The sequence below is a fragment of the Mus caroli genome, unplaced genomic scaffold (assembly GCF_978045245.1).
Source record: "Mus caroli unplaced genomic scaffold, Mus_caroli_1 scaffold_1, whole genome shotgun sequence".
NCBI lineage: Eukaryota > Metazoa > Chordata > Mammalia > Rodentia > Muridae > Mus > Mus caroli.
Window position 1 is genome coordinate 10,168,037 of NW_028227256.1, and position 23,129 is coordinate 10,191,165.

The following is a 23,129-nucleotide window of genomic DNA, read 5'->3' on the forward strand; positions in this document are numbered from 1 at the left end:
GGAAGACACACAGAGCAACGAAGCTGTCCCCAGTACATTAATGACATTTTGAATCCAGTGTAGTCTCAGCAAAGGCTGACAGTTTGCAAGTAAGAAACCTCTCTGGAGATGTTGCCTACCATGTGATGGCTTGCAGGCGAGACAGACAATGTGGCTGAAGATATGACAGGGTGGGAAGACCCAGTCAGAAGCTCTGCAGGGGAGGAGGTAGCCCTTCTCTACGGAGTTCCAGCCTTGACTACAGGAGATGGCGCCAGCCTCATGTCACCTGAGTTCATGTGACTCAAGCCACAGCCTGTCTCAGATACACATGTGCTGTTTGTTGTCATTTCAAATCGCATCAATGAACAGTGTGCTTCAGAGAAAAGAGAATATCAGCAGTTGTCAGCTTTGAGTCGCCAAGAAAAACATTGGTTGCACCCTGGGTTTCCCAGGAGCAAGTTAGTACATGACCTCAATCTTTTCTGAGCTTATCATAATGCCGTAAGGCTGTGCTGACTCAGCACAGCAACCCCTAATCGCTTGCAAAACGCCTTGCTTCACAAGGGTATGATTAGGCTTCAGGAAAAAATGCACGTGGATACTGAGTTCTAGGGAAGACAGGTGCCAAGCAGGATTATCCTGTGTGCACGACTACAAACAGCTTCAGAAAAACAAGTCTCTAAAGGAGCTGCTCACAAATTACAAAGAAAAGGAGACTTTGAAAACATCAAGATATTTTATGATAAAATCTGAAGCTACTCAGGCTTAAAAATGGAATGGATACATTTATAATTCTAAGCTCCAAGGATACAGACAGGTTTCTTCTAGAGGGAAAGAGTATCACACACATTTGTGATAAGCTATTTACTATAACACTGCTACAGTTCTTCTATCTATATAAAGCCAAAGTCAGCACGATAGCTTGTCTTTTCTTTATAGACAAGAACATATATATTAGTTCCAGTGGCAATACAGGAATACTTTACTGCAGGGGATTTTCTTTTAAAAGAAAATAACCTGTAGTATTGTGTGCATGAGACAGGTGGACATCACAAGATAACTTGTGGGAGCGGGTTCTCTCCTACCATGTGCGTCCTGCCTACACAGGTACAAAAGGAGCTTTTATCTGCTAAACTGTATCACCACCCCATTAATTTCTTTTTAAAATATTAAAATAATGTTGCTTTTGAGATGGGAAACCTGATGTGTTTATAAAAAGATAAAGGAAGAGGAATATGTTTTGTGGAGCTGTGGACAAGTCCAGTCAAGGTCTCCTTCAACTGGAGATGTCCAACTGAGTAGGCTGGACTAAAGCAGCATGCAGGGACAGGGCCACCGTCCTCACTCAATGGTGACTCAGCATTTTTCACTCAGTTGCTGCCATTTCCTTTAGGAAATGTAAAAACATCCAAGTTGGTTTCCCTCTGCACTTCCTAACGTGGCTGAGGGAATTTGCTATGTCTTCTGGAAGCCATCAAGTTGTATCTGGATAGTGTCAGTGCTCCCGGAGGACTGCCAGAGCTCGGAACCAAACCCTGGCTTCTCACCTGACCCCGTGCCCCACACTGCTCACAGGCAAACACACTCAGGAAAAGGGAGAGGTCAACAGGACAGAGTTCTTCACAGAGGAGCAGTCTTAAACCCAAGCACACAAATCAGCTGAGGAATCTGATTTTGTAATTTTCATCCCCAAAAGTACTATTTTCCAGTTTTTGGAGGAGTCTGCATGGGCTTTGCTCTCCTGAGTTTGAGCAGACTGCCACTGCTAAGGTGAGCACAGAAACAGAACAAGTGAACTATTTTTAACATGTCATAAACATATAAAAATAGAAAATCCACCATTTACGTTAGCCGTAGTACTACTTTATGAACATAGCTGGGGGAGCCGTTGTCGGAGCAGCTGAGTTTAGGAAACAGCACTTACTAGGATGTTCAATGAAGAGATGCTGATGACCTAAGACCAGGGATGCTTTCATCTGAGAGGGAACATCGCAAGGCTGATTGCTTAGCTCAAAATAAACTTCCATCAGTGTGCCAGAACAATGCAGGCACCTCAGGATGGGAATGGGATCCAAGCAGTCATCCAAGTGGAGCCACTCAAAGTTTTGGAAAAGAAACTGTGTAGGCTAGTAAAGATCTTTTCTGTTACCCTCTCTAGATAAATCAACTGCCGAGGAAACTAGACATATGTCTCAAAAATTCAGATTAAGAACACACTCTATAGGGATAAGAATATTTTGTTAAATTCCTAAAGTTAAATTCAGTTAAGTTATGGACTTACAGAAGAGTGCAGCCTCACCTGGCATCAGCTTGACTAGATCAAGGAAGAAAATTGAGTGGGGCATCTAAACATCTATTAGGGAATAGTAACTTGGTAATGCGACTAAAGACTCACTAGAAAGGAAATTAACAGAGGTGGTCATGGCAGGCACATGGCTCTTGTGCTGCAGAGCTGTACACTGAATCCTTATACAATCCCTACCCCTCCATCTAAAACATAATATCAAGAAAAAACCTAAATTGTTCATAATGGGTATACCTAAAATATATGGAATTAGTGCTGTCATGTCCTATAGGCCAAGAAGAGACAGTAAACACATTATTGAATTATATTGAATTATTGACTATATTATTGATAAAATTACCAGGCTTTGAAAACACACCTAGAGATTCCAAACTTCAATGTCAGGTAATGTGTGCATACATCAGAACTACAAGACAAAACACCAGTTGGCAAGATTGGGGATTCCTCCACACGTAGACTGCAGAGACTTCCTTCATACTTCCCAGCCCCTCACTGGGAATATCTTTTGGCAATGGAACTCTCAGGAAATCAGCCTGAAGTGACTTTGAAAATCCCAGCACTCAGGAGGCAGACGCAGGCGGATTTCTGAGTTCGAGGCCAGCCTGGTCTACAAAGTGAGGTCAAAGACAGTCAGAGTTATACAAAGAAACCCTGTCTCGAAAAACCAAAAAAGAAAAAAGGGAAATAGCTCCTTCTTATAGATCTTTATATAAGCCAAGACTTGCTGGGATTCTCCTTCAGCAGAACCAAAGGCAAGAAAGCTAGGCCTGTGGCGCATGCCTGTAATCCCAGCCACTGGGGAACTCAAGCAGCAGGACTGACAGGGTTCACAGACAGCATGTGGCTACACAGTGAGCTCCAGGGCAGCCACGGTTACACAACAAAAACCCATCTCAACCCTAACCCCAACCCCCACCCCAGGGGAGGGGGAGGAGAACTAAGAAACTGGGCAGCAGGCAGGCAAATATCAGAACCGGCCGTCTTACATTTCAAAGAGCTCACAACTAGGCTTAAGACATCCTCAGAGTCTGTCTTCCCTTCTGATTATCTGTTGCATTTGCCCTTCCTTTTTGCTAGGGGCAGTCATCCTTAGACATTTACAAAAAGAGCTCAGCATTTGGTTGGGGAGAAGGACCCATCAAAACCTGAATTTGGTGGTTGTGGCAGATCAAAGAGTAAGAAACTTCCCAGAACTGAAAGAATAATTAGAAGAGAGCAGAAGGGGAGGTAGAGACTCAGATAATGAAGAGTCGCCCCTGGCTCAGCTTCGAGGTCTACTGTCCAGCCTGTACCCACAGTGCCCTCCCTGTCCAGATTGACCACGCCCATGTCTAGACCTCACCACCACCACTTCCCTTCTCCTATGTAACAAGCTAATTATAACATTTGGAATCTTACAAAATGTAGTGGCATGCACACATCTGTCTGTGTAGATAGGCATAAATAATAAATCCTTACTGTACTGAGAAACTCTTTTAAGTATAGGGAAGTAGACAACACACCCAGGAATTGTGCAAGTCCACTACTGCCATCACTGGGAAGGCTTGGAGGGGCTGATGCCAATATTGGCATTATTTATTTCACTCTTTTTTCTACACAGGACAAAATGTGCCACTTGTGCAATGGACAGGTCCAGTGGAACTTAGTGCTAAGTCTGCCCGCGGTGCTCACAGGGCAGTCGTGAGGAAAAGACTCTCTGAGTCACTCCTCTCTCCTGGGTAGTCAGTGTAAGTGCAGGGGCCTGAAGCCTCACAGTGCCACTCCCTGGCTCTGCTAGACAGTGGTCCAGCCTGGGTCCTCACAGTGCCACTCCCTGGCTCTGCTAGACAGTGGTCCAGCCTGGGTCCTCACAGTGCCACTCCCTGGCTCTGCTAGACAGTGGTCCAGCCTGGGTCCTCACAGTGCCACTCCCTGGCTCTGCTAGACAGTGGTCCAGCCTGGGCCCTCACAGTGCCACTCCCTGGCTCTGCTAGACAGTGGTCCAGCCTGGGCCCTCACATGCAGCTCATTTTGGCCAATGAGGCAATGAGTACTGGGGTGGTCAGTGAATATCAGCTCCTGAAATCAGAGCACACGGCCTCTTATTAAGATGGAAAAGACAACAGAACACCAGTCTGACTGACTGACAGATGGACTCTTCTTTTACAATTAACAGTGAACAAAACAAATACTCGAAAACAAACTTGGAATGCACTACTTTTGGCTAAATACCAAGTTGTTGTTTTTTCTTTTCTTTTCCCTCCCACACATAGCATTCTTTCTTGGGATTTTTTTCCTTCTAAAGTGTGTGTGTGTGTGCGTGCTACTGAAAAACATGACTTGCCTTGAACATGCATACTATCCTTTAAAACAGAGCTCTGTAAGAAATATTCCTCTCAGTACATAAAGCATCCTAAATAACAGCTGAGTCCACACTTAACCCAATTTGCTCAGAACAACTTCCTCCAAATGGCAGACAAAACGGCCAGGGCAGGCTGGATGACAGGCTCCCTGAAGACGCAGGCGTGGGAACTAAGTAGAGATCTAGATCTGAGACCTTGTAGCTGTAGAGCAGCCCAGCCCTAACCCAAGGCCTTCCCCTGTAAAACTGAGAGAATGAGCAGACTTACTCTATAGGGGCATCGTGCAGATCGAAGGATATGAAGACAACAGAGCAAAACTTAGGACAGAGGAAGCACTCTGCCAGGATGGCCTCTGACCTCCATGGTGGCAGCTGACCCTTGCCTTTTGATGAAGATGAATTAAGGACAGGTAGTCACAGAATTCCCATATAGTATAGAGATGAACCCACATTTCACAGGGTTCACAGCTGGCTAACAGAGGGAGGGGCCATCATTAGCACAAGTGCTAGAGTTTGGACAGCAGGAGCACACCGTCTGCAGTCTCTGCAGAGAGCGATCTGAAACGTTTAGGAGGTGTCTCCTGACTGAAATGTGGCAAGGCCAGTGTGAGCAGGGACCTAACACCTGAGCCTCATCCCTGGCACAGAGGCAGGAAGTTCTTTCTTTCAATGTCATGCAAGTCTCTTTTGCCTGGAAGACTCTTATTTTATGTCCTATATCTTATTTTTGTGATCAACTGTGCCAAATTTCCAGGTATTTCTGTCCCCCAAAATATAAATGGCCCCATGAAGTGCTGTGTTATCTGCAGAACACTGATAGCTGAATGCACTCCATGTCCCACCTCCCCCCACCACAGGCAGTACCCTCTTCCCCAGAGCTCTGTGATTACTCTCTTCTCCACCACAGATTTGCTGAGATCCACTCACCATACTATGACCACCTGAGATACAACAAGCAGGACCCACCATCACCCAGAACAGCACTGTAGCCCCTTTAGGCTCCTCGTGAAACCACAGCCAAGTGAGAATGCTTTCAAGGCAAAGCAACAGGACTCCGAAGGTGAGGTGACATAAGAGACCCTTCCCACCAGTCAGCACTGTAGCATCTACAGGGACAGGGAATCTCCTCGCCTTACTTACCAGATGCTCACCAGAAATTAAAGGCACCTGTTCAAAATGCAGACGGGGGTGGGGGTGGGGGAACACACCTTTAATCTCAGCACTCTGATATTTTTAAGGTCAGCCTGGTCTACATAGAGAAACCCTATCTTATAAAAACAAAAAAGGAAGGAAAAGAAATGAAAAAGAAAAAACTGCAGCTGTGAGGAGCTCTCAAGAAGCAGCTCCAGATGGTCTGTCCTGCTGTGAGGTGCAGGGGCTGAGCCACAGACATGGGTGAAGTCGGAGGGCTCAATCATCAGGGCTGCTCTCAATAATACAAGTAAAACTACCTCCATCCATGCACAACTAGCGCCCATGAACCTTGTGAAATTACTCTGTGGAACATGATTTTTTTCCTCAGACAAACAAACAAAACAAGGAAGTTTCACACTGGGCCACGATCGGACAGGTGCTGCCGTCAATTCTACTTTGTCACTCATCAGTTTGAGGCCCTCAGCCGGCCTAGTGTGTCCGGGTATCCGCCTCATTAACAACACATAGGATAACACCAAGCCTGGAGGAGCATGGAGGTTAGAGGTAGAGAGCACAACAGGTTTCCTAGAGGAAGAATAAGGGAATAAAGATCTGCATGAATGTGTCTGCAACAGTCTTAATATTGCTAAGTAAAACCATATCGTAAGAGATGGAGAGTCAGCTCAGCAGGTAAGATCCTTAAACACGGCAGCTTCTCCTGTATTCACACTCAGATATAAACAGCTTCTGTGCCTTGTACAGCTACAGGCTTCAGGAACACAAAGAGAAGCAGAACAGAACACACCCAGAGGTTCACGGTCTGCCTCAGCCAGTCCCTGTGGAGATGTGCTCTCCATCCTCTGTCCCAGTTTGCAAGCTCGCCCTAGTGTATCGCCTGGGCTTGTCCAGCAGGGTCTGCACCTACAGTAAAGGACACAGAATCATAGCGGAGCAGGAAGTGGGAAGCAAGCAGGCAGACAGGCGGATATGTGTTTCAATGTCTTGCCTCCATTGCCCTCTCAATGACAGACGACTGTTAAATCCTTAAAGCCAGCTCTTTGAGTGTGTGTGGTGCAACACAACATTTATGGCATATTTCTCTAGTGTAAAAGGTAAGTAGTGCATACATAACTTACAGATGAGAATGACACATACACTGTCATTGTAAACATGCAGTCACTTGACTCTCAGAGGACGCTTCTATTGAACTCTTGTTCTGTAGCGACTCATGGCTAGTTTCCATTTAAATTAATGAGTAGACAAGAGAACTAATGGTTAAATCATACCCATAAATGTAACTGTCCATCCATGAGTGACTTTCTGCTGTCTATCAGGTTGTGTGTATTCATGTGCCAGCTGCTGGAGTGAAGATGGTGGAAACAAAATATCAATTCTCTCCCTGACTGTGAAGTCTAGAGCAACAGCCACCAAACAAACAAACAAAAAAAATCACAAACTTGAGCGTCCCAGTCCTGTGGCGGGAATATTCTCCTCATGGTGGACTTCAATGTAACCATACCACATTCCTGACCTCAGGTGTTCCCACAGCAGGGGGTACAGTAGGCACCACTAGCTAGGACGCCAGCCACATAGGCAGAGGCATAGCCTCGCATGCATCCCAGAGCAGTGCAGCAGAGAGGTAAGAGAGGTACACTGCCGTTTTCTTCACCTTTGCTTAGTGTACCGGCTTCCACGTCCACATGGTTAGTAACGACGGCTATGCTTAACAACTGACTTGCATAATTAACAAAAATGTTTTTGCGACAGAGCCTTACCTGTCCTAGAAATTACTATGTAAGACCAGGCTGGCTCCAGAGTGCTGGGATTAAAGGCCCACACCACTACACCTGGCTTACCTTTGCCCTGCCCTCCTCTTCCAGAACCTTCTTCACTTGGCGATGCTATCCTGCCAGGTAAAATTCCCTTGAGAAGCAATCTAGAATCCCACATTCTCATGTCAACACCGTAAGCTATCACTAGAATAACTGCAATGAAAAATTGTGATGACATGTATATCAACACATATTCTTTTGAAATATATTCTTGAACACTTGATACAGCCTCTTCTTCTTTTTTCAACTTTGTGAGACAAAAGTTTGAAACTGATACTCTAACTGATAAATCCAAATGCAATGAAATAAAATGTGTTTCAATCATTTTTTTTTTAAGATAGTGTCTGAACACCTGGCGCTTCTGCCACGTGCTGGGATTTCCCACTTATACTACCATGCCCACAGACTTATATAATTTTCAAACTCACTTTAAATTGATAAACTCACTTTAATTATTTTTGTAAAACAATGTGTGGCTACTTTGGAGTAACAGGAGACATAAACAGGACAGCAGAAATGTTCTTAATTTTAAAATTCCCTCTACTTGCTAGCCTTTTTACAGTCCAAAATATTTGTACACCAAATATTTTGTACAGAATTTTTGTTTTCTGCTAAATGGAATGAAATTGGACATAGTAATCCAAAATCTAAGATCTGTATTTCTCCTTTACTTAGCATTCTGTGGAATCTATCAACAGCAGTTCTCCAGTTCAGACAAGTTGGTATTTGCTACATAAGACAACTCTAAGTTATGGAGGAAGGCAGAGACTTTAAACATCACCACACTAGAATACAAAGAAACGCCATATTTAGTACTAACAAGTTGTGTGGATCTGAGGGTAGCTATGAGGCCAGGCTACCAGGATTCCATCCCAGATTCCCTCTAGAGCATGCCATTTTGCTACTTAACTGTCCCATATCTCAGATTTTCTATTTGGAAGAGGGGAAAACAGTAAAACTGCTGTTTTCCACGTTTGGAGTATTAAGTAGACAAACAAACCTAAGTATATAACAAGGCATCCAGCATACAGAAAGAACTGGCTGCTACTGAAAACTGTCAAAGAGAATTTAGTCATAACATGAGGTCTTAATCAACCAGTTACTACCTTTGTTAAAAACAAACAAACAAACAAAAAACAAGAAAACAAACAAGCAAACAAACAAACCAGCTAGGGTTCTCTGACTGTGGGCACAGAAAGTCATCAAGGCAAATGGAATTCCAAACGGAACAGTGATGTATCGCTAGTCTCGAACCCTTGCTATCAGAGCCTTGCTCTGCATCTCAGGATGCCTGCCTCCAGTGTCTGCTCCTAGATGCTGGTTTCTTCCAGACAGGGTTTTATTATGTAGCTCTGGCCAGCCTAGGATACATGTAAAGCAGGTTTGACCTTGAACTTGTGGCAATCCTCCTGCCTCTGCCTCCCAAGTATTACCAAATTTGGTACCTGCTAAACCCCAAAGTGTCGGGGTGAGGGGTGTTGACAGGCACTGGGATAAGAAACTCCTTGACTACTGAAATGTACAGCAGGACAATTTTGATGGAGAAACTACAGACATTCTTGAGAGTGGGTTGATATTAGCAATGTGTATGTTTGGTGTATATATTTTTTTAAGTTCTCAGATGCTAAGAGGTAAAGTTTTATGATTCATTGGAGGAAAAAAAGAGTTTGAGGCTCTAAGATCTAAAAAGACAAAGATATAATTTTTCTGAAATTGTTTATTTCAACTATTGTATAAAAGGCAGTTTAAAAGAATATAAATTACAGAACTCATCAAAAGCATTTTGAGAGATAACCATCTTCACACCTGAAGGATATCAGTGTGCGGACTCTTCAGAGCATGCGCCAGCCTCGAGCAAAAGAGCCTTGCTCATACATGCCTTGGATTTATTTTTGGCACTACAAAGTCAACTATGTTTTAAAAACTATTATAATTTTTTTTAGGTAGGCAAAAATTTCAAGAGTGAAGTATAAAACAATTTTGGGAGCGATGGGGTGGGAGGTAGGGGGAGAAAACCAAGGAAAGAAAGCTGTCAAAGGATGTCTATGACTTCATAAAGGGATCTTTACTGGTGATTAGAGCCTTTGAAGCCTCCATCATTCAGGGTGTGAAATTCTAATCCAGACCAATTGGCTAACTGGATGGAACAGGAGGTCCTCCCTGCTTCCTTCTTCAGGATTACAGAGAAGAGTCGCCCCTCACTTGGGATATGGGGGCGTCCACAGATGCAAAGTCCAATCAGTGGTTCTCCTGCATCGCCTTGGTCTTGAGGGAGTGGCTGGGTTTTATGTAAAGCCTGTTTATAAACCCTGCAAGTGATACTTGCATTCATCTGGTAATATGACATCATTTCATCAATAATTTAAGTGTAAGAAATAAGAGTCAGGGGACTTCACACACGCGGAGGCCCAGAACCACTCCCGTCCTCTTACCTTGCTCTTTGATCTGGCGGATCTGCTTCACAGTTTCTTTTAGGATGGCACATTTGTCAGGTTTGAAGTTGAAGTTGTCAATATCATTAAAGTTTGCGAAGATCAGCTCTGCCAGCTCCTCTATGTACTTATTCTCCTGCTCGCGGTTCCGTTTCTCAGTGCTCCTTTTGGGGCTAGGAAGGAATGCGACATTATTATTTATTTGAAATAAACTGCTAAACTCTTTGAAATGTGAACCCAGACAACAAGCTGCCTGCTCACTAAAGCAGGTAAGAGCGAGGGGGTGATCTGGCATCTCTGCTTCTCTTTTGTTCTCTGTGGATGGCTTCCTGAGTATGCTCATCGCTCATCTCCAGTCTCACCACAGCGAGGGCAGGACGGCCCTGGCCTACAACCGAGCTTGACAGGGTGAGCACTGACCTTACTGCTGGACAGAGTTAGTAAGGACTCAACGTCTACTTAAGGTAAGTTTAGAAGGAACAAGTTATAATTAGTGTAATTAGAATTGGAAACGTAAGTTTCAATCACGCTTTTGTTTTATTTCGGTAATCATAAAGGATAATAAAAACCAAATCTGCCGGGCGTGGTGGCGCACGCCTTTAATCCCAGCACTCGGGAGGCAGAGGCAGGCGGATTTCTGAGTTCGAGGCCAGCCTGGTCTACAAAGTGAGTTCCAGGACAGCCAGGGCTATACAGAAAAACCCTGTCTCGAAAAACCAAAAAAAAAAAAAAAAAAAAAAAAAAAAAAAACCAAATCTTTGTAACACCTTTAGATTCTTATTTTAGATCTGTAATTTCTAAAGATTTCCTTAGAATATTTGTGACCCAACCAGGTACGGTAAAAAGTTCTAAAGCAACTAAGAGCAAAGCCCAAGTGACCCATGTTAGCTGTCCGGGTCAATGACAGGCAAGCCAAGCGGTCAGAGTTCAACTGAACTTCAATGAGTGGAGAAAAATAGCAAAACTGGAAAAATCTTCTCATATGAATTTGACAAAATAACAAAACTCCAAATTTCCTATTGAAAATAATATAGTTATCTGTGTACATGCAGAAGTCCATTAAATGACCCCAAAACAAGGAAAGAAGCTGAGATGTTTAGTTTTCTGTACTTAATTTTCTGTACTTTTATATGTATTTATATATAATATCAATTTAAAATTAACACAAAATATTAATTGCAAGTTCAGGATTCTCACATTGGAATCTATTAGTTTTATTTTCATAAATTAATAAACCTAAGATTTTTAACACGATTCTCCCTTTTTAGTGGCTCTACGATTTGCAGCAGTGCGGGGGGAAGAGGGTCTGTGTCTCCTTGGCCTTGTTTCTGGGGTGTTCTACTTTACTGAAGTCACAGGAAGGAGGTGGCTGAAAGAGGGCCTTAGAGGAGCCCAGTTTACCTGGCTCCTCCCCATCCCCCCTTTCTCTTAGACTGAGAAAGACAGGATAAATGGCAAGTCAGTGAGAAAGGGAGCTGAGGCACAAGACCCTGGAGAGAGCACAAGGAAGGGCTGCCCTCCTTGCTACCACAACTGAGCCCCCGAGACTATGTGGCCTCTGGAACCTCTCTCCCCCCCCAGAGGGGTACTAAAGCATGAAGGGAAATCTGGGAGTCAGCAGCAGGTGGAGTGGACCAAGAAGTTGTTGGGAACCTGAGGGCAAAAGGTAGCAGGGCTGGGTGTGGAGAGGGAGTTAGACAGACCTGTGATCAGTGCTGCAGGAATAGCCTAAACCATGGGTTTTCCAACCTCTCTCCACTTCTCTAGGTAACTCCCCCCACCCCCACCCCACCCCCCAGCTGTCCTGGAACTCACTCTGTAGACCAGACTGGCCTCAAACTCAGAAATCTGCCTGCCCCTGCTTCCCAAGAGAGGGATTAAAGGTGTGCGCCACCAATGCCCGGCTAGGTAACTTTTTCTAACCCACATTCCTGTTGTTTTTAATCACACAATCTAGAGCACTGTTTTTATTTAACTTTAAAACTCATTTAACTAGGTGCTGGGTGTGGTGGACACACACCTTTAATCTCAGCAATCAGGATGCAGATGCAGGTGGATCTATTTGAGTTTGAGGCCAGCCTGGTCTAAAAAGAGTTCCAGGAGAGCCAGGGCTACACAGAGAAACCGTATCTGGGAAGATAAAGACAAAACACAAAAACAACAACAAAAAAAACATTTACAGGATTGAAAATATTAAAAGTCTGGGAGAAAAAAAATCTCTCTTTGTGGTGGTTTAAATGAGAAATGTCCTCCACAGGTTCAGTCACTTGAATGCCTGATCCCCAGTTGGTGGCCCTGTAAATATAAGCTTAGGAGGTGTGGCCTTGATAGAGAAGTACATGATTGGGGCGGGCTACAACTGTGCTACATCTAGTCTGCTCCCCTGCCTCCTACTCAGTCAGCCAGGCTGCCGCTTGCTGCTCTGCCTCCCTGCCTGCTATCACGAATGAACCCTCACTTTCTGAAAGAGCTTTGGTTGTGATGTTTCATTACAGCAACAGGAAAGCAAAGCTTTCCACCTTTGTTTCCCTTTTGCACGGGTTCTAATCTACCAAAGCAGGGAGCAACCATTACTCTACAACACAAACGCACATGCCTCCTCCTCTCCAAATTGGTTTTTCAATATAACAGGCGGTATACTCCATAGACATCTTTTGAACTTTGCCCTTTCTCTCTCATAGCATCTTTTGGGATAGAATCTAACTATATATGTAGCTTAGGCTGGCCTCCAACTCCTTTGTAGCCCAGCTTGGTCTTAAATTCCTCGTGCCTCAGACTTCAGGGTACACTACCACTACTGACTCTGTGCCTCAGTATTTTAGGAGACCTTTAAAAATACTAACCTTATTGTTTATCATATTTGCACTGTGTTCCAGGCCACACACCATCTTAAAATGTTCTCTGCAAAAATTGTTTCCTGCTCTTTTATGAATCTAAGCAAGGGTGCAAATGAGTAGCCTCACACTTACAGTGTTCTGCACATACAGAAACTACCATGAGGGAATTCCTGAAATCACAACTGCCATTATGATATTGCCAACTTGTTTTAAAAGTGTTTGTTTTAGTCACTGAAGAACCACAATTTATTTTTAACTAAAAAAACAACTAGATTGAACACTTCATGTCACAAAAAAAAAAAAAAACCAAAAAGACAAATAAGAACTCAGTATCAAACAAATAGCAGCAAATCTTTCACTACAAAATTCACTTGTTACAATGTTCTGTTCCTAATTTTAAATGTGGAAAACTAAAAGATTATGGCAATGAACTGATTATAAAAGTAAAATACACAAGGGCAGTAAAAAATGTTTAAAAAAAAAGAATAGATTCTACAAATAATCCACATATTCAAAATTTAAGCTACTACATACATAAAAATTCATCATTAAAGAGAAAAGCTGAACACAATAGTTATACTAAATCGATGCAAAAGCAACAAAGAAAGAAGCACACAGGAAACTAACAGACTCAGCGGCTTCTTGGTTGACGATCGGCTCACCTGGGTCCGAGCTGGTCGGGACATTCCTTTCGTTTTCTGGTCTCTGCCCTGGACGGGTCAGAGGTGTTTTCTCCCATCCCACTCATCTTGAACACATATCAGCAACTAAAACAGAACACATGGGAAAAGGGCGTGAAGGAAGAGTCCTAATAAATTGTCACAGCATTCTGCCCAGGTGTAAGGAACATCCGCTCCAACCCGAGCCCTGACCGCAGTTCTGAACAGGGTCTGGATAAATGTGCACTTAACGGCTGAGCAAGAGCAAAGGTTAATTAATACTAAGAACAAGCCCTCCCACCTCACTGAGCCCAGGCTCTTTAGGCAGAGAGACGCAACCATACCATGAGCCACTTTCTGTCAGCCTGGGCCTGGCTAGTCTCTGGTTTTGAGGGTGCTCCTGCACCAGGGAAATGACAGGTGTTGCAAGCTCTTCCCAGTCTCAGTGTTGGGTTTGCCAATGTGTTGTGTGTGTTGGAATGGCTCAGTGACAGACAGTCTGGGGAAGTGGGCAGGAACACCTTTATAAAGGGTTCTAAATTTGGCCTGGCAGATCTGACTCCCTTGTCAAAATGGAGGTCCTTCCTGTCTCCCTCAAGCCTCCTCCTTCAACCTCACAACTCCCACCTCTTCCTCTCAGGGTAGTTCACTTTGCTCTTAAGCTAGCAAGGTGGCTTCCTTTCTCACGTTCTGCTGGGGTTCCCTTTTCCCTAAATCAGTGCAGGTATAATCACCAAGGGTCGTTAGAATGGTTCTGAGAGGAAGGCCCTGATAAAGCTTCCGCTTGCTGAACTGCTTTCCATGAGAAACTGAAAAGGGCGCACAGAAAGAGACCCAGTGTCCTCACGATGGACACCACTGGGGCCATCATGTGACTTGCATGCAAGGACAAAGTGACAGTTCTAGAAGAGACAAAAGCCCTATCACCGGTTCTGAGAAAAATTCACTTATGAGTTATTTACAGGGCTTAGGATATGCTCAGCAAAGGAAAACAGCTCAGCCCACAAGCTCCAGAGTCAGTGGTACTTCATTCCTAGAAATGCGTCCTATGCTCACTCTTCATCCCGAAAGACTGCTACCGTCCTTTACTCTGGATAGACTAGGAGAATCTAGCGAGAAGGTGAGGTCAGTAGCAGCCCAGGAGCCCCAGAAACACAGCACAGACCAGGAGGACCAGCAAGAGTAAAATTGGCTAAGGAAAGCTGTGGAGACACCTGGGCCTCATGGCCACCTACCAGTCCAACTGTCTGCGGTCGACTTGGGTGTGATCCCAGCCCTCAGTCTCAGTGCTCCACACACTCCTCTGGCCACTGTTCTGATCCAAGTGAGCAGGAGGGCCAATTGTTCTCTCTCTCTCTCTTTTTGCGAGTCATGTGTTTTACAGAACCAATTGTTTTGAGGGAGCATCAGCAAGAGGGAGGTGGCAGCAATGGCACATGCAGTTTAGGAGGTCACATGGAAAATACAATCTGAGAACTGATGCCTGTGCTCACTGTGGGTGGAAGCAATGTAACCAAGTCCCAAGGCCCTGCTCTGCTTTCTGCCTGATAATAAGTGCTGAATTCACTGAGTTTATGCTATGTACTAAAGCCAATTTACAGACTCACACCTCACTATGAAATCTGTATTGCTAAGTAGCCAAGGGCTAACGTTCAGGCCCAAGCTTCACTGCGTGGTTAGCCATGTGACCTTAAAACTTGCTATTGCACACTACTGATTTTCTGTAAACTGGAGTCACACCTCTGGCATCCATAGCACAGGCTGCCTAGAGGAGGTGGAAGGGGCAAGGTCTGGGACCTCAATGGAGAGGACTCTTGCTCTTCACTAGCAAGTTACTGTTAAGGTAGGTAGTCATCCCTACACTTCTTCCTGCCTTGCCTGTCAGGGGTGAGTTGGTCTTCATTCACTACAGGCAGAGGCCCATGGAAAAAGTCACAAGATCTAACCAACAAGGACTTCTGTGCACAAAATGATTGTTACTTCAGTATATAATGCCTGCCTTCCTGTCACTGTAGATGGACATGGTAGGGGGACAGAGACAGAATACTGCTGTTCAAGATAGAAACAAGGCAAATGGAGATGAATTCAGGGACAGTGCTGCGATCCATTCCCACATTGAGATCCAAGAGGGCCATGCAGGCTGGGATGAAGTGGGCTGGGTGAGTTACAGAGGGGTGGGGAGCCAGTGACAACACGCTACAAACACTCATTCTTCCTAATTGTTTCTGAGCCATAATTCCCAAGATTTCATTCATGACTGTGAAAGAGAAAGCTTCACACCTAGTAATCTTCCGAGAAGTGGTCCAGGTAAATTTTCCCTTGAATCAGCTGTCAACAAGTTGTAAGAATATAAAATTATAAAGTACAGCCTTCACTAGGACAGCACAAACAAAAGCAAACAAAACCAAAACTCAAAAGCAGTAGGTGTGGATGACACTTTATTGACGATAAGAGTTATATAACTATCACCATGTATATTAAAATCATACTACCAGAAAGGGCAGAAACCTCTCAACAATTAAAATAAGTGCTTGCCAGTCACAGAAAGTTAATTTGGGATTGAACACTGGCTTTAAATTCTCCTTTAAATTCACACAATAACAACTGAATGCACAGAGCAGCCAACAAGCACATTGCAACAACTGGTCTTGAGGGACTGAGTCAATCAAGAATGTGTGCACTGGGGCTGGTAAGATGGCTCAGTGGGTAAGAGCACTCACTGCTCTTCTGAAGGTCCTGAGTTCAAATCCCAGCAACCGCATGGTGGCTCACAATCACTCGTAATGAGATCTGGCGCCCTCTTCTGGTGCATCTGAAGACAGCTACAGTGTACTTAGATATAATAATAAAAAATAAATCTTTGAGTCTGAGCAAGCAGGGACTGAGCAAGTGGGGTTGACTGGGGAGGGGATGACAGGAACAAGCGGGGTTGACCAGGGCGAGCCGAGGTCCTAAAAATTCAATTCCCAACAACCACATGAAGGCTCACAACCATCTGTAGAGCTACAGTGTACTCACATATATAAAATAAATAAACAAATCTTTAAAAAAAAAAAGACTGTGTGCCCTGTAGTCCAATGACAGTTTAAAACCCAGAATACACTGTTGTACCTTACTGTACCTTCTCCAGATTCACTTAGAAAACACGACAGTGCACCACTAAAACATCATTTGTTTCCTCCTGAATTTACTTATTGTGACTTCGCAATATATAAAAGTTTCTACTTACTGAACACAATGGCTTCCCTGTCTGAGTCTGGCCCACACATCATTTTTTTTTCCAGATAACTTTCATGAGTTACAGCTCTTAAGCAGACAATTCCACACCTCCATCACAAAGGACAGCAAACCAAGGAGGGGTTTGTGGTACCTGACCACACTCCAGCATTCTGGGAATAGGCCACAATGGCCCACCCATATCACTGCCAATCATCCAGGGTAATAAAGAGAAGGCAGAGCTAAGGACCCCTACCCCTCAGAGGGCAAGGAGCCACACCGCTACTGTCCTGAAGCACATGCGTTTGTGACCTGCTCGTTAGTGAGTTAGAGAACTGAGTAAGCCTTACTAGTTCATGGTCTCTCAGACAGGAGATGCTCTGCCATTTCCACCCCACGTGAGGCAAGTCTGGCACATGCAAGCATTTCCCCTGTAGCATGAGGCAGGGCCGAGGTGACATAGGTGGGTGAGATGGATAAGATCGACTTCAGACTTACAGAAGAATACCTAACAGCAAAATAAAACTACATAGAGATGAGTTTTAATGTATTTTTGTAAATTAATTTCCAATGTTAAAAGTATGAAATGGGAAAGAGTAAAGGTACATTCTACATCTCTGCATGTTTTCAACACTTCCAGGAAATTAAAGCTCTCGAACATGTCACCATCAGATTAAAGACTTCACTGTAAATCACAGAAATTGACTGGGACACAAATAAAACTTGAGGTGGCTGACATAATTAGAGTGACTGGGGGCAAACCAGTTTTAACCAGTTGATGGGAGCTGTGAAGGACAAGCCTGGAGATGTTTCTTTTTGCCATTCTTGTTATCAACAGTCACACAATGGCAGTGCTTTCCCTGGGACAGGAGGCTTGTCCTCCCATCCCTCCATATCAGCTTGAATGTACTTGGTAGAAGAAGGAAGAGATATAGACACAAAATTCAGCAAGCTTCAGTTTTTGTAAGTAGCAATATCTGGGAGGGATGAACAATACCCATAGTCAAGTTTTCAGCAAGTGACAAAAAGCAATATAAAATGTCAAATTTCAATTCAATTAAAGAAAGCAGTTTTTGTTTGCAGAGCGAATCCATCTAACTTAGGAGGCAGCAAAGCTGTTGTTTGCAAAACAGCCTCATGGCATTAGAGCTAGTTAATCATCCAGAATTCTTGCAAGTGATAAATGCGCACTTTATCTCTTATCAGCACAGGCCATCTTCCAAACAAGGCCTGTAAACCTGTCAGATTTACTACATGCTAAACAAATTCAGTTAAAGGATAACACCCTTGCTTAACTCCACACGTAACAACTCCACCAAGCACCAGGCCTCTTTCTAGCTCCAAAAAGACAAGAGTTTGAGAGTTGGACCCTAGTAAGTTCCTGACTTTGAGATGGATAGAAATGATACATATTCACACAGAGAGGTGAGACAATTCCTTTGATCATAGCTTTTCCATGGGGGCCAGCCTCTTTCTGTCATCCTGGCTGTTCTGGAATTCAATCTGTAGAGGTTGGGCTCAATCTCAGAGATCTGCCTGCCCCTGCCTCTACAATGCTGGGAGGCAAGGTGTGCACCACCACAGCCCAGGGTCTTTCCAATCTTTCTCCTCTCACTTAAGATCCACGAAACTGGTGTATAATGGTAGTTGGATTCTGCACAATTTTTTAGTGATGGGGATCAAGCCCAGGACCCTGAGAGTGCTAGACAAGAACTCTTCCAGCTCTTGGTTTTCTGAAACAGGGTTATCCTCTGTAGCCCACACCAGACTTGAACTCCCAATCCGTCTGCCTAAGTGCTGGGGACAACCTTTCAGAAGGCTGAGAAATGTTTGAGCATTAACACACATAAAAGACTATTCTCCATCTCTGCTCTTTGAGGGAGACCCCATCGCTTAGAAACTCACTGTGCTTCCCCAGTTTATCAAGTCATGTGAAACAGCGATTCTCAATCCTCGCCCGTTCCTCCCTCAAGATCTACCCACACTTTCTAGGGAGGAGGATCTCTGTATTATCCAAAGTCAGAATTCTTGGGTCTTCTCTGATACACATAAGAAAACACAGTAGCTAATACTTGAACGGACAAAGCAGATCTCCTGCTTGTGAGTACTGGGAAGAGAAGAGAGAGAACACAAACATTTGGAAATAACCTGGCTCCCAATTGTGCTCGCTGGTCAGAACTACCCCAGGCAAGCACTACTCTGATAAGATTCCAATTTTTGCCCCAACAGCGAAATAAACATTCACTTAATGTAGTAAATATACAGACTATATAAAAATACTTATGACTCACACAAACAAAGCAGCACGACATATACAAATCAAAGTGAAGCAGAAAGAGACACGTACTTGCTGTGGGTGAAAGTACACAGAAAAACCAAATGGAGAGAGGGCATCATATATTAGTTCAAAGTATCTGAGGCAGTAAAATGGGGCATTACCTTCCTGCAAGGAGTATTCTATTTCTATTAGAACACAGGGATCCTTTTAACTTCATCTTAAACAACACTATGGCTGCCACAGTTACCTACATGTTCAGACTCACACACTGCACAGCAGTACATGCACTGTGCACACCGACAGTTGTTAGCTTGCAAACGTTACAAGAGTCCCTTCTAATGAGAACCTGATGGAAGCCATCTTCTTTGGAAGCAGAGTCTCAGTCTAACCTGACTCCTTTACAGTACCATGTTGTATATTTGACTTTATAAAGAAACAGCAAGGCAGGCACACAACAACCTCATTAGAAAATGACTTCAATACTACAACAGCAGCAGTTGCCAGGACTAAAGAAAACACATCCTACAAGTACTCTCCAAGGAGATGGCGTCGGCAACTACCTTCTGCATGCGAGATCCTCTTCTACGCAAGAGTAAGAAGACTGTATAAACAAATGTTTAAGCTAAAAATTCTTCCTCCCCCAAATGCTTTGCTCTTAGATTTACTTTTGTATAATGGCCTTAAAGTGGTCTATTAGACAGTTACTAAAAGACATATTGTATTTTCTGTCTGAAAGCCAATAATACTCATGAATTTTTTAGTGAAAGACACTTCAAGATGCCATTGGGAAGACAGTAATAAACACATTAAACAGAAGCGGGTGGTGGCTCTTTAATGTGCACTGCTATAATCAAATGAATGTCTTGACTCGTAGTCACTGGTGACACAAATATTACATTGTGACATTTTCATGTCTACATCTTCCTTAAAGTGGGAGAAAGAAATTCCCCCCAACCGCCAAATGCCTCACTGGCAAAATTCATTGCAGAATATGTAAGTGGTGTGGGGGTGGGGATAGGGGTTAGGGTATATCAGTGTGACATCACTGGCTAAAGCCAGTTTCTGTTTTCTGCGTCCTCTCAGGCTAAATTCCTCAGTGCAGGCACTCACTGGGCTCTTTGAATCTAGACAGAAATAGCAAGACAATTTTTAATAAGGCATCAATCAGTTGAGAAAACACAGAAAGAGCACCACTCCTTGCACCCCATAAGCCATTTTCTCCCCACTGCAAGTGAGGTGCCTGCTTCCAGCTAACATTTTAAAATCCAATTTGCTTAAGTAAAACTGTAAAGAAATCAGCAAACCAAGAACAGAGGAAGAAGATTTATGTTAGCCTTTCATAACTTGTCAAAGGTAAATTCAATGATCTTTCTTTACTGTTAGCATTTATAATTTCTTTCTGAGACTTAACAGCCTTCCCAGTTGATGTTAGAAAATGACTAAGATGTCGAAGGCTTTCAGCCTGAGGCAATCAGCTTTGTTCCTGACCTCCATGCTGCTCTCTCTCACCCTACACATCTTCTTTCCTTGGGGCTTTTTGGTTAGCACTCACTCAGGAGGGAGGAGGTTGCACACAGACACTTTGCACACCTCACTCTGACTGATGTCTTGAGATGGACACATATACACCCTGTTGGTTATCTAACTTCTCTGACCTGCTTGCAAAGCAACTTCAGTCTCACAGATACCAAGGGACAGGCTGGACTCAAACTCAGGTGTGACTCAGTAACTGACACTGGCTGAGTGCCTCAGACAGTAAAACACGTGCCCTTCACTCGTCCTATGTGAGCTCACCACCACTGCACACAGGAAGAGAACAGTTCTGAAACATGAACAAGGCACATAAGACATTTTAGAACTCAAAAGTTAATCCAGCCAGGAATGGCAATGGCACTCACCTTCAAACCCAGCACTCAAAAGCAGAGGTAGGAGGGACCCAATTGTCCCTCAATTTTAATTTTAACTGTAACGTGGGCACTAAAGTGATCTGTTCAGGACATAATGATCACTGAAAAGACAAATTTATAAACTTGAATGTGTTATAGAAATTATTTTCTTAATCTAACTTATTAAAGGCTTACTTCATCATTTGATAGGATCTTTCTTTTTTTCATTGTGTAAAAACCACACATCCTTCAGAACTATCCAGTGGGTCAATACATAAGACTCCATTACTGTTGTAGACCGCAGAGTTTAAAGAAAGGAAGTTGCTAGGCACTTTCTCAGGCACACCAAGATGTCTCAATTTCACTCTAAACAGAAAACTTTCCTTGTAAAATCAGAAATAGTAATTGGCTGATTAAGAACACTAAAGTTATGAAAGATAATTATAGAAAATGATGCCTGTGACTTTAAGCATTTCATCATGAGTACATAAGCATGAATATCCATCTTTACTGCTCTCTCAACACTTCCTGGTGTAAACCAAACCTGCAGTGAAGAGGCTATGATTTCCAATTTTTATTTATTTAAAAAGACTTAAGGTTTTTTCTTTTTGGGGGGCAGGGGTGTGCTGCCTCCTGAATACTGACTGGCCTTCACCTCAGGTCCCTGCACTTCAGGCTCCATAGCACTGACTGCAGGCATGCATCTTTACACAGCCCTACTAAGCCCTTAAGAGTGCTTCTTCACTGTTTACCTAAAAGAACACCACTGCCCCAGCTACTATAGATGTCCACATGACATATCTTATTATTTCTAACAAATACATGTTTTCAAATTCAAATTTCAAGATCAATATGCAATTATAGTAACAAGTACAACTGGAATAAGCTGGTTGGAAAACAAGAATCTGGCTTTTTGGTTGTTCCAAGACACCATTACTGGGTTCAGAAGAGTGAGGTGTCCTGAAGTAGCCACCAACTCAGAGGGTGGCTGGGATTCACAGCAGGGACTACAGATGGAGGTAGGGGGACCTGCTCTATTAGAACAACATAGGTTAATACAGTCAGAGTTTACACAGGGGTGCTCTATAACATCACTGAAATGACTGTATTCTAGGTATGAGAGAAAGGATAAGAGACCAAGGTGAGGAGGGAGGAAGGAGCAGAAAGCAGAGATGGGGTGTGAGTAGATGGGGGGGATTCAGCCTGTCCTAATGGAAAGCATGCCACAGGCGCCCGTTCTAGCACACCAGTAAACTGTTAAATCTTGCACAATGCTGTGGGTTAGAGCACACCCCCCCCCCCCAAAACTGCATATGCTCACCACTAACCTTGGAAACTTTCATGCTAAGCAATTAAAATGCATGTGCACATGTCTAATTTTACATTTGCGCCTTTTTCTTAATATTAAGTAAATTAGTAAAATTAAGAATATTAAGCCACAGGTTGGAGAGATTGCTCAGAAGTTAAGAGCACTGACTGCTCTTCCAGAGGTCATGAGATCAGTTCCCAGCAACCACATGGTGGCTCACAACCATCTGTAATGAGATCTGATACCCTCCCTTCTGGTGTGCCTGAAGACAGCTACAGTGTACTCATTAAATAAATAAATCTTAAAAAAAAAAAGAATATTAGGCTATTAAGTTTTATCTGTATGAGCATTTTAAAAATGTTTAAATTTGTTTTCTTTGGTTTTGAGACAGAATTTCTCTGTGTAGCCCTGGCTGTTGTGGAACTCACTCTGTAGACCAGCCTGGCCTCAAACACAGAGATCTGCTTGCCTCTGCTTCCTGAACGCTTCAATTCAAGGTGTGTGCCACCACGGCACCACCATGCTAAATAAAGAATAACTTTTAATGGCTCTATAATTTCTCATACGAGTAAACCATAAATATTTAACCAGTTCCTATTTTTCAGTTTCCTTGTTTCGAGTTAACAGCATAGTGAATTCCTTCTATGTAACTCAATCCACTTCTGCCTGTCTCCTTTAAACCTGTGAGGACTAGAGCACACAGACCGTGCATGCTATACATATATGTGTGGCCCTGCCAGACTGTTTTCCAAGCCAGCTGCATCCCCTGACAGCACTCTTGCAGGACCTCCTGCCTCACAGCCAACACTGAGAGCGACACTGAGCTCTGGAAAGGTTTTGCTCATTTGAAAATTACAGCACAGTTCAGCTTTACAGTTTAGACTGGTCAGCAGAAACCAGGTGTCTCTGCATTCCCTA

At 43.6% G+C, this 23,129-nt stretch overlaps 1 protein-coding gene across 5 annotated transcripts in view; it reads right to left on the minus strand.

Annotated features, from left to right (window-relative positions):
- The window catches only part of Ncoa2 (nuclear receptor coactivator 2), a 239,675-nt gene that overhangs the window by 64,747 nt on the left and 151,799 nt on the right, over positions 1-23,129 (minus strand). For 4 of the 5 annotated variants that reach the window (XM_021170377.3, XM_021170361.2, XM_085835677.1 and 1 more), the window contains exons 3-4: positions 13,526-13,630; positions 10,027-10,199 (exon numbers count right to left, since the gene is read on the minus strand). In XM_021170377.3, the coding sequence (XP_021026036.1) occupies positions 10,027-10,199; positions 13,526-13,611 (259 nt within the window). In that variant the 5' untranslated portion in view covers positions 13,612-13,630. Of the gene's footprint in view, positions 1-10,026; positions 10,200-13,525; positions 13,631-14,757; positions 14,859-23,129 lie in introns of those variants that run through there. The other variant, XM_085835682.1, reaches the window with a different exon arrangement.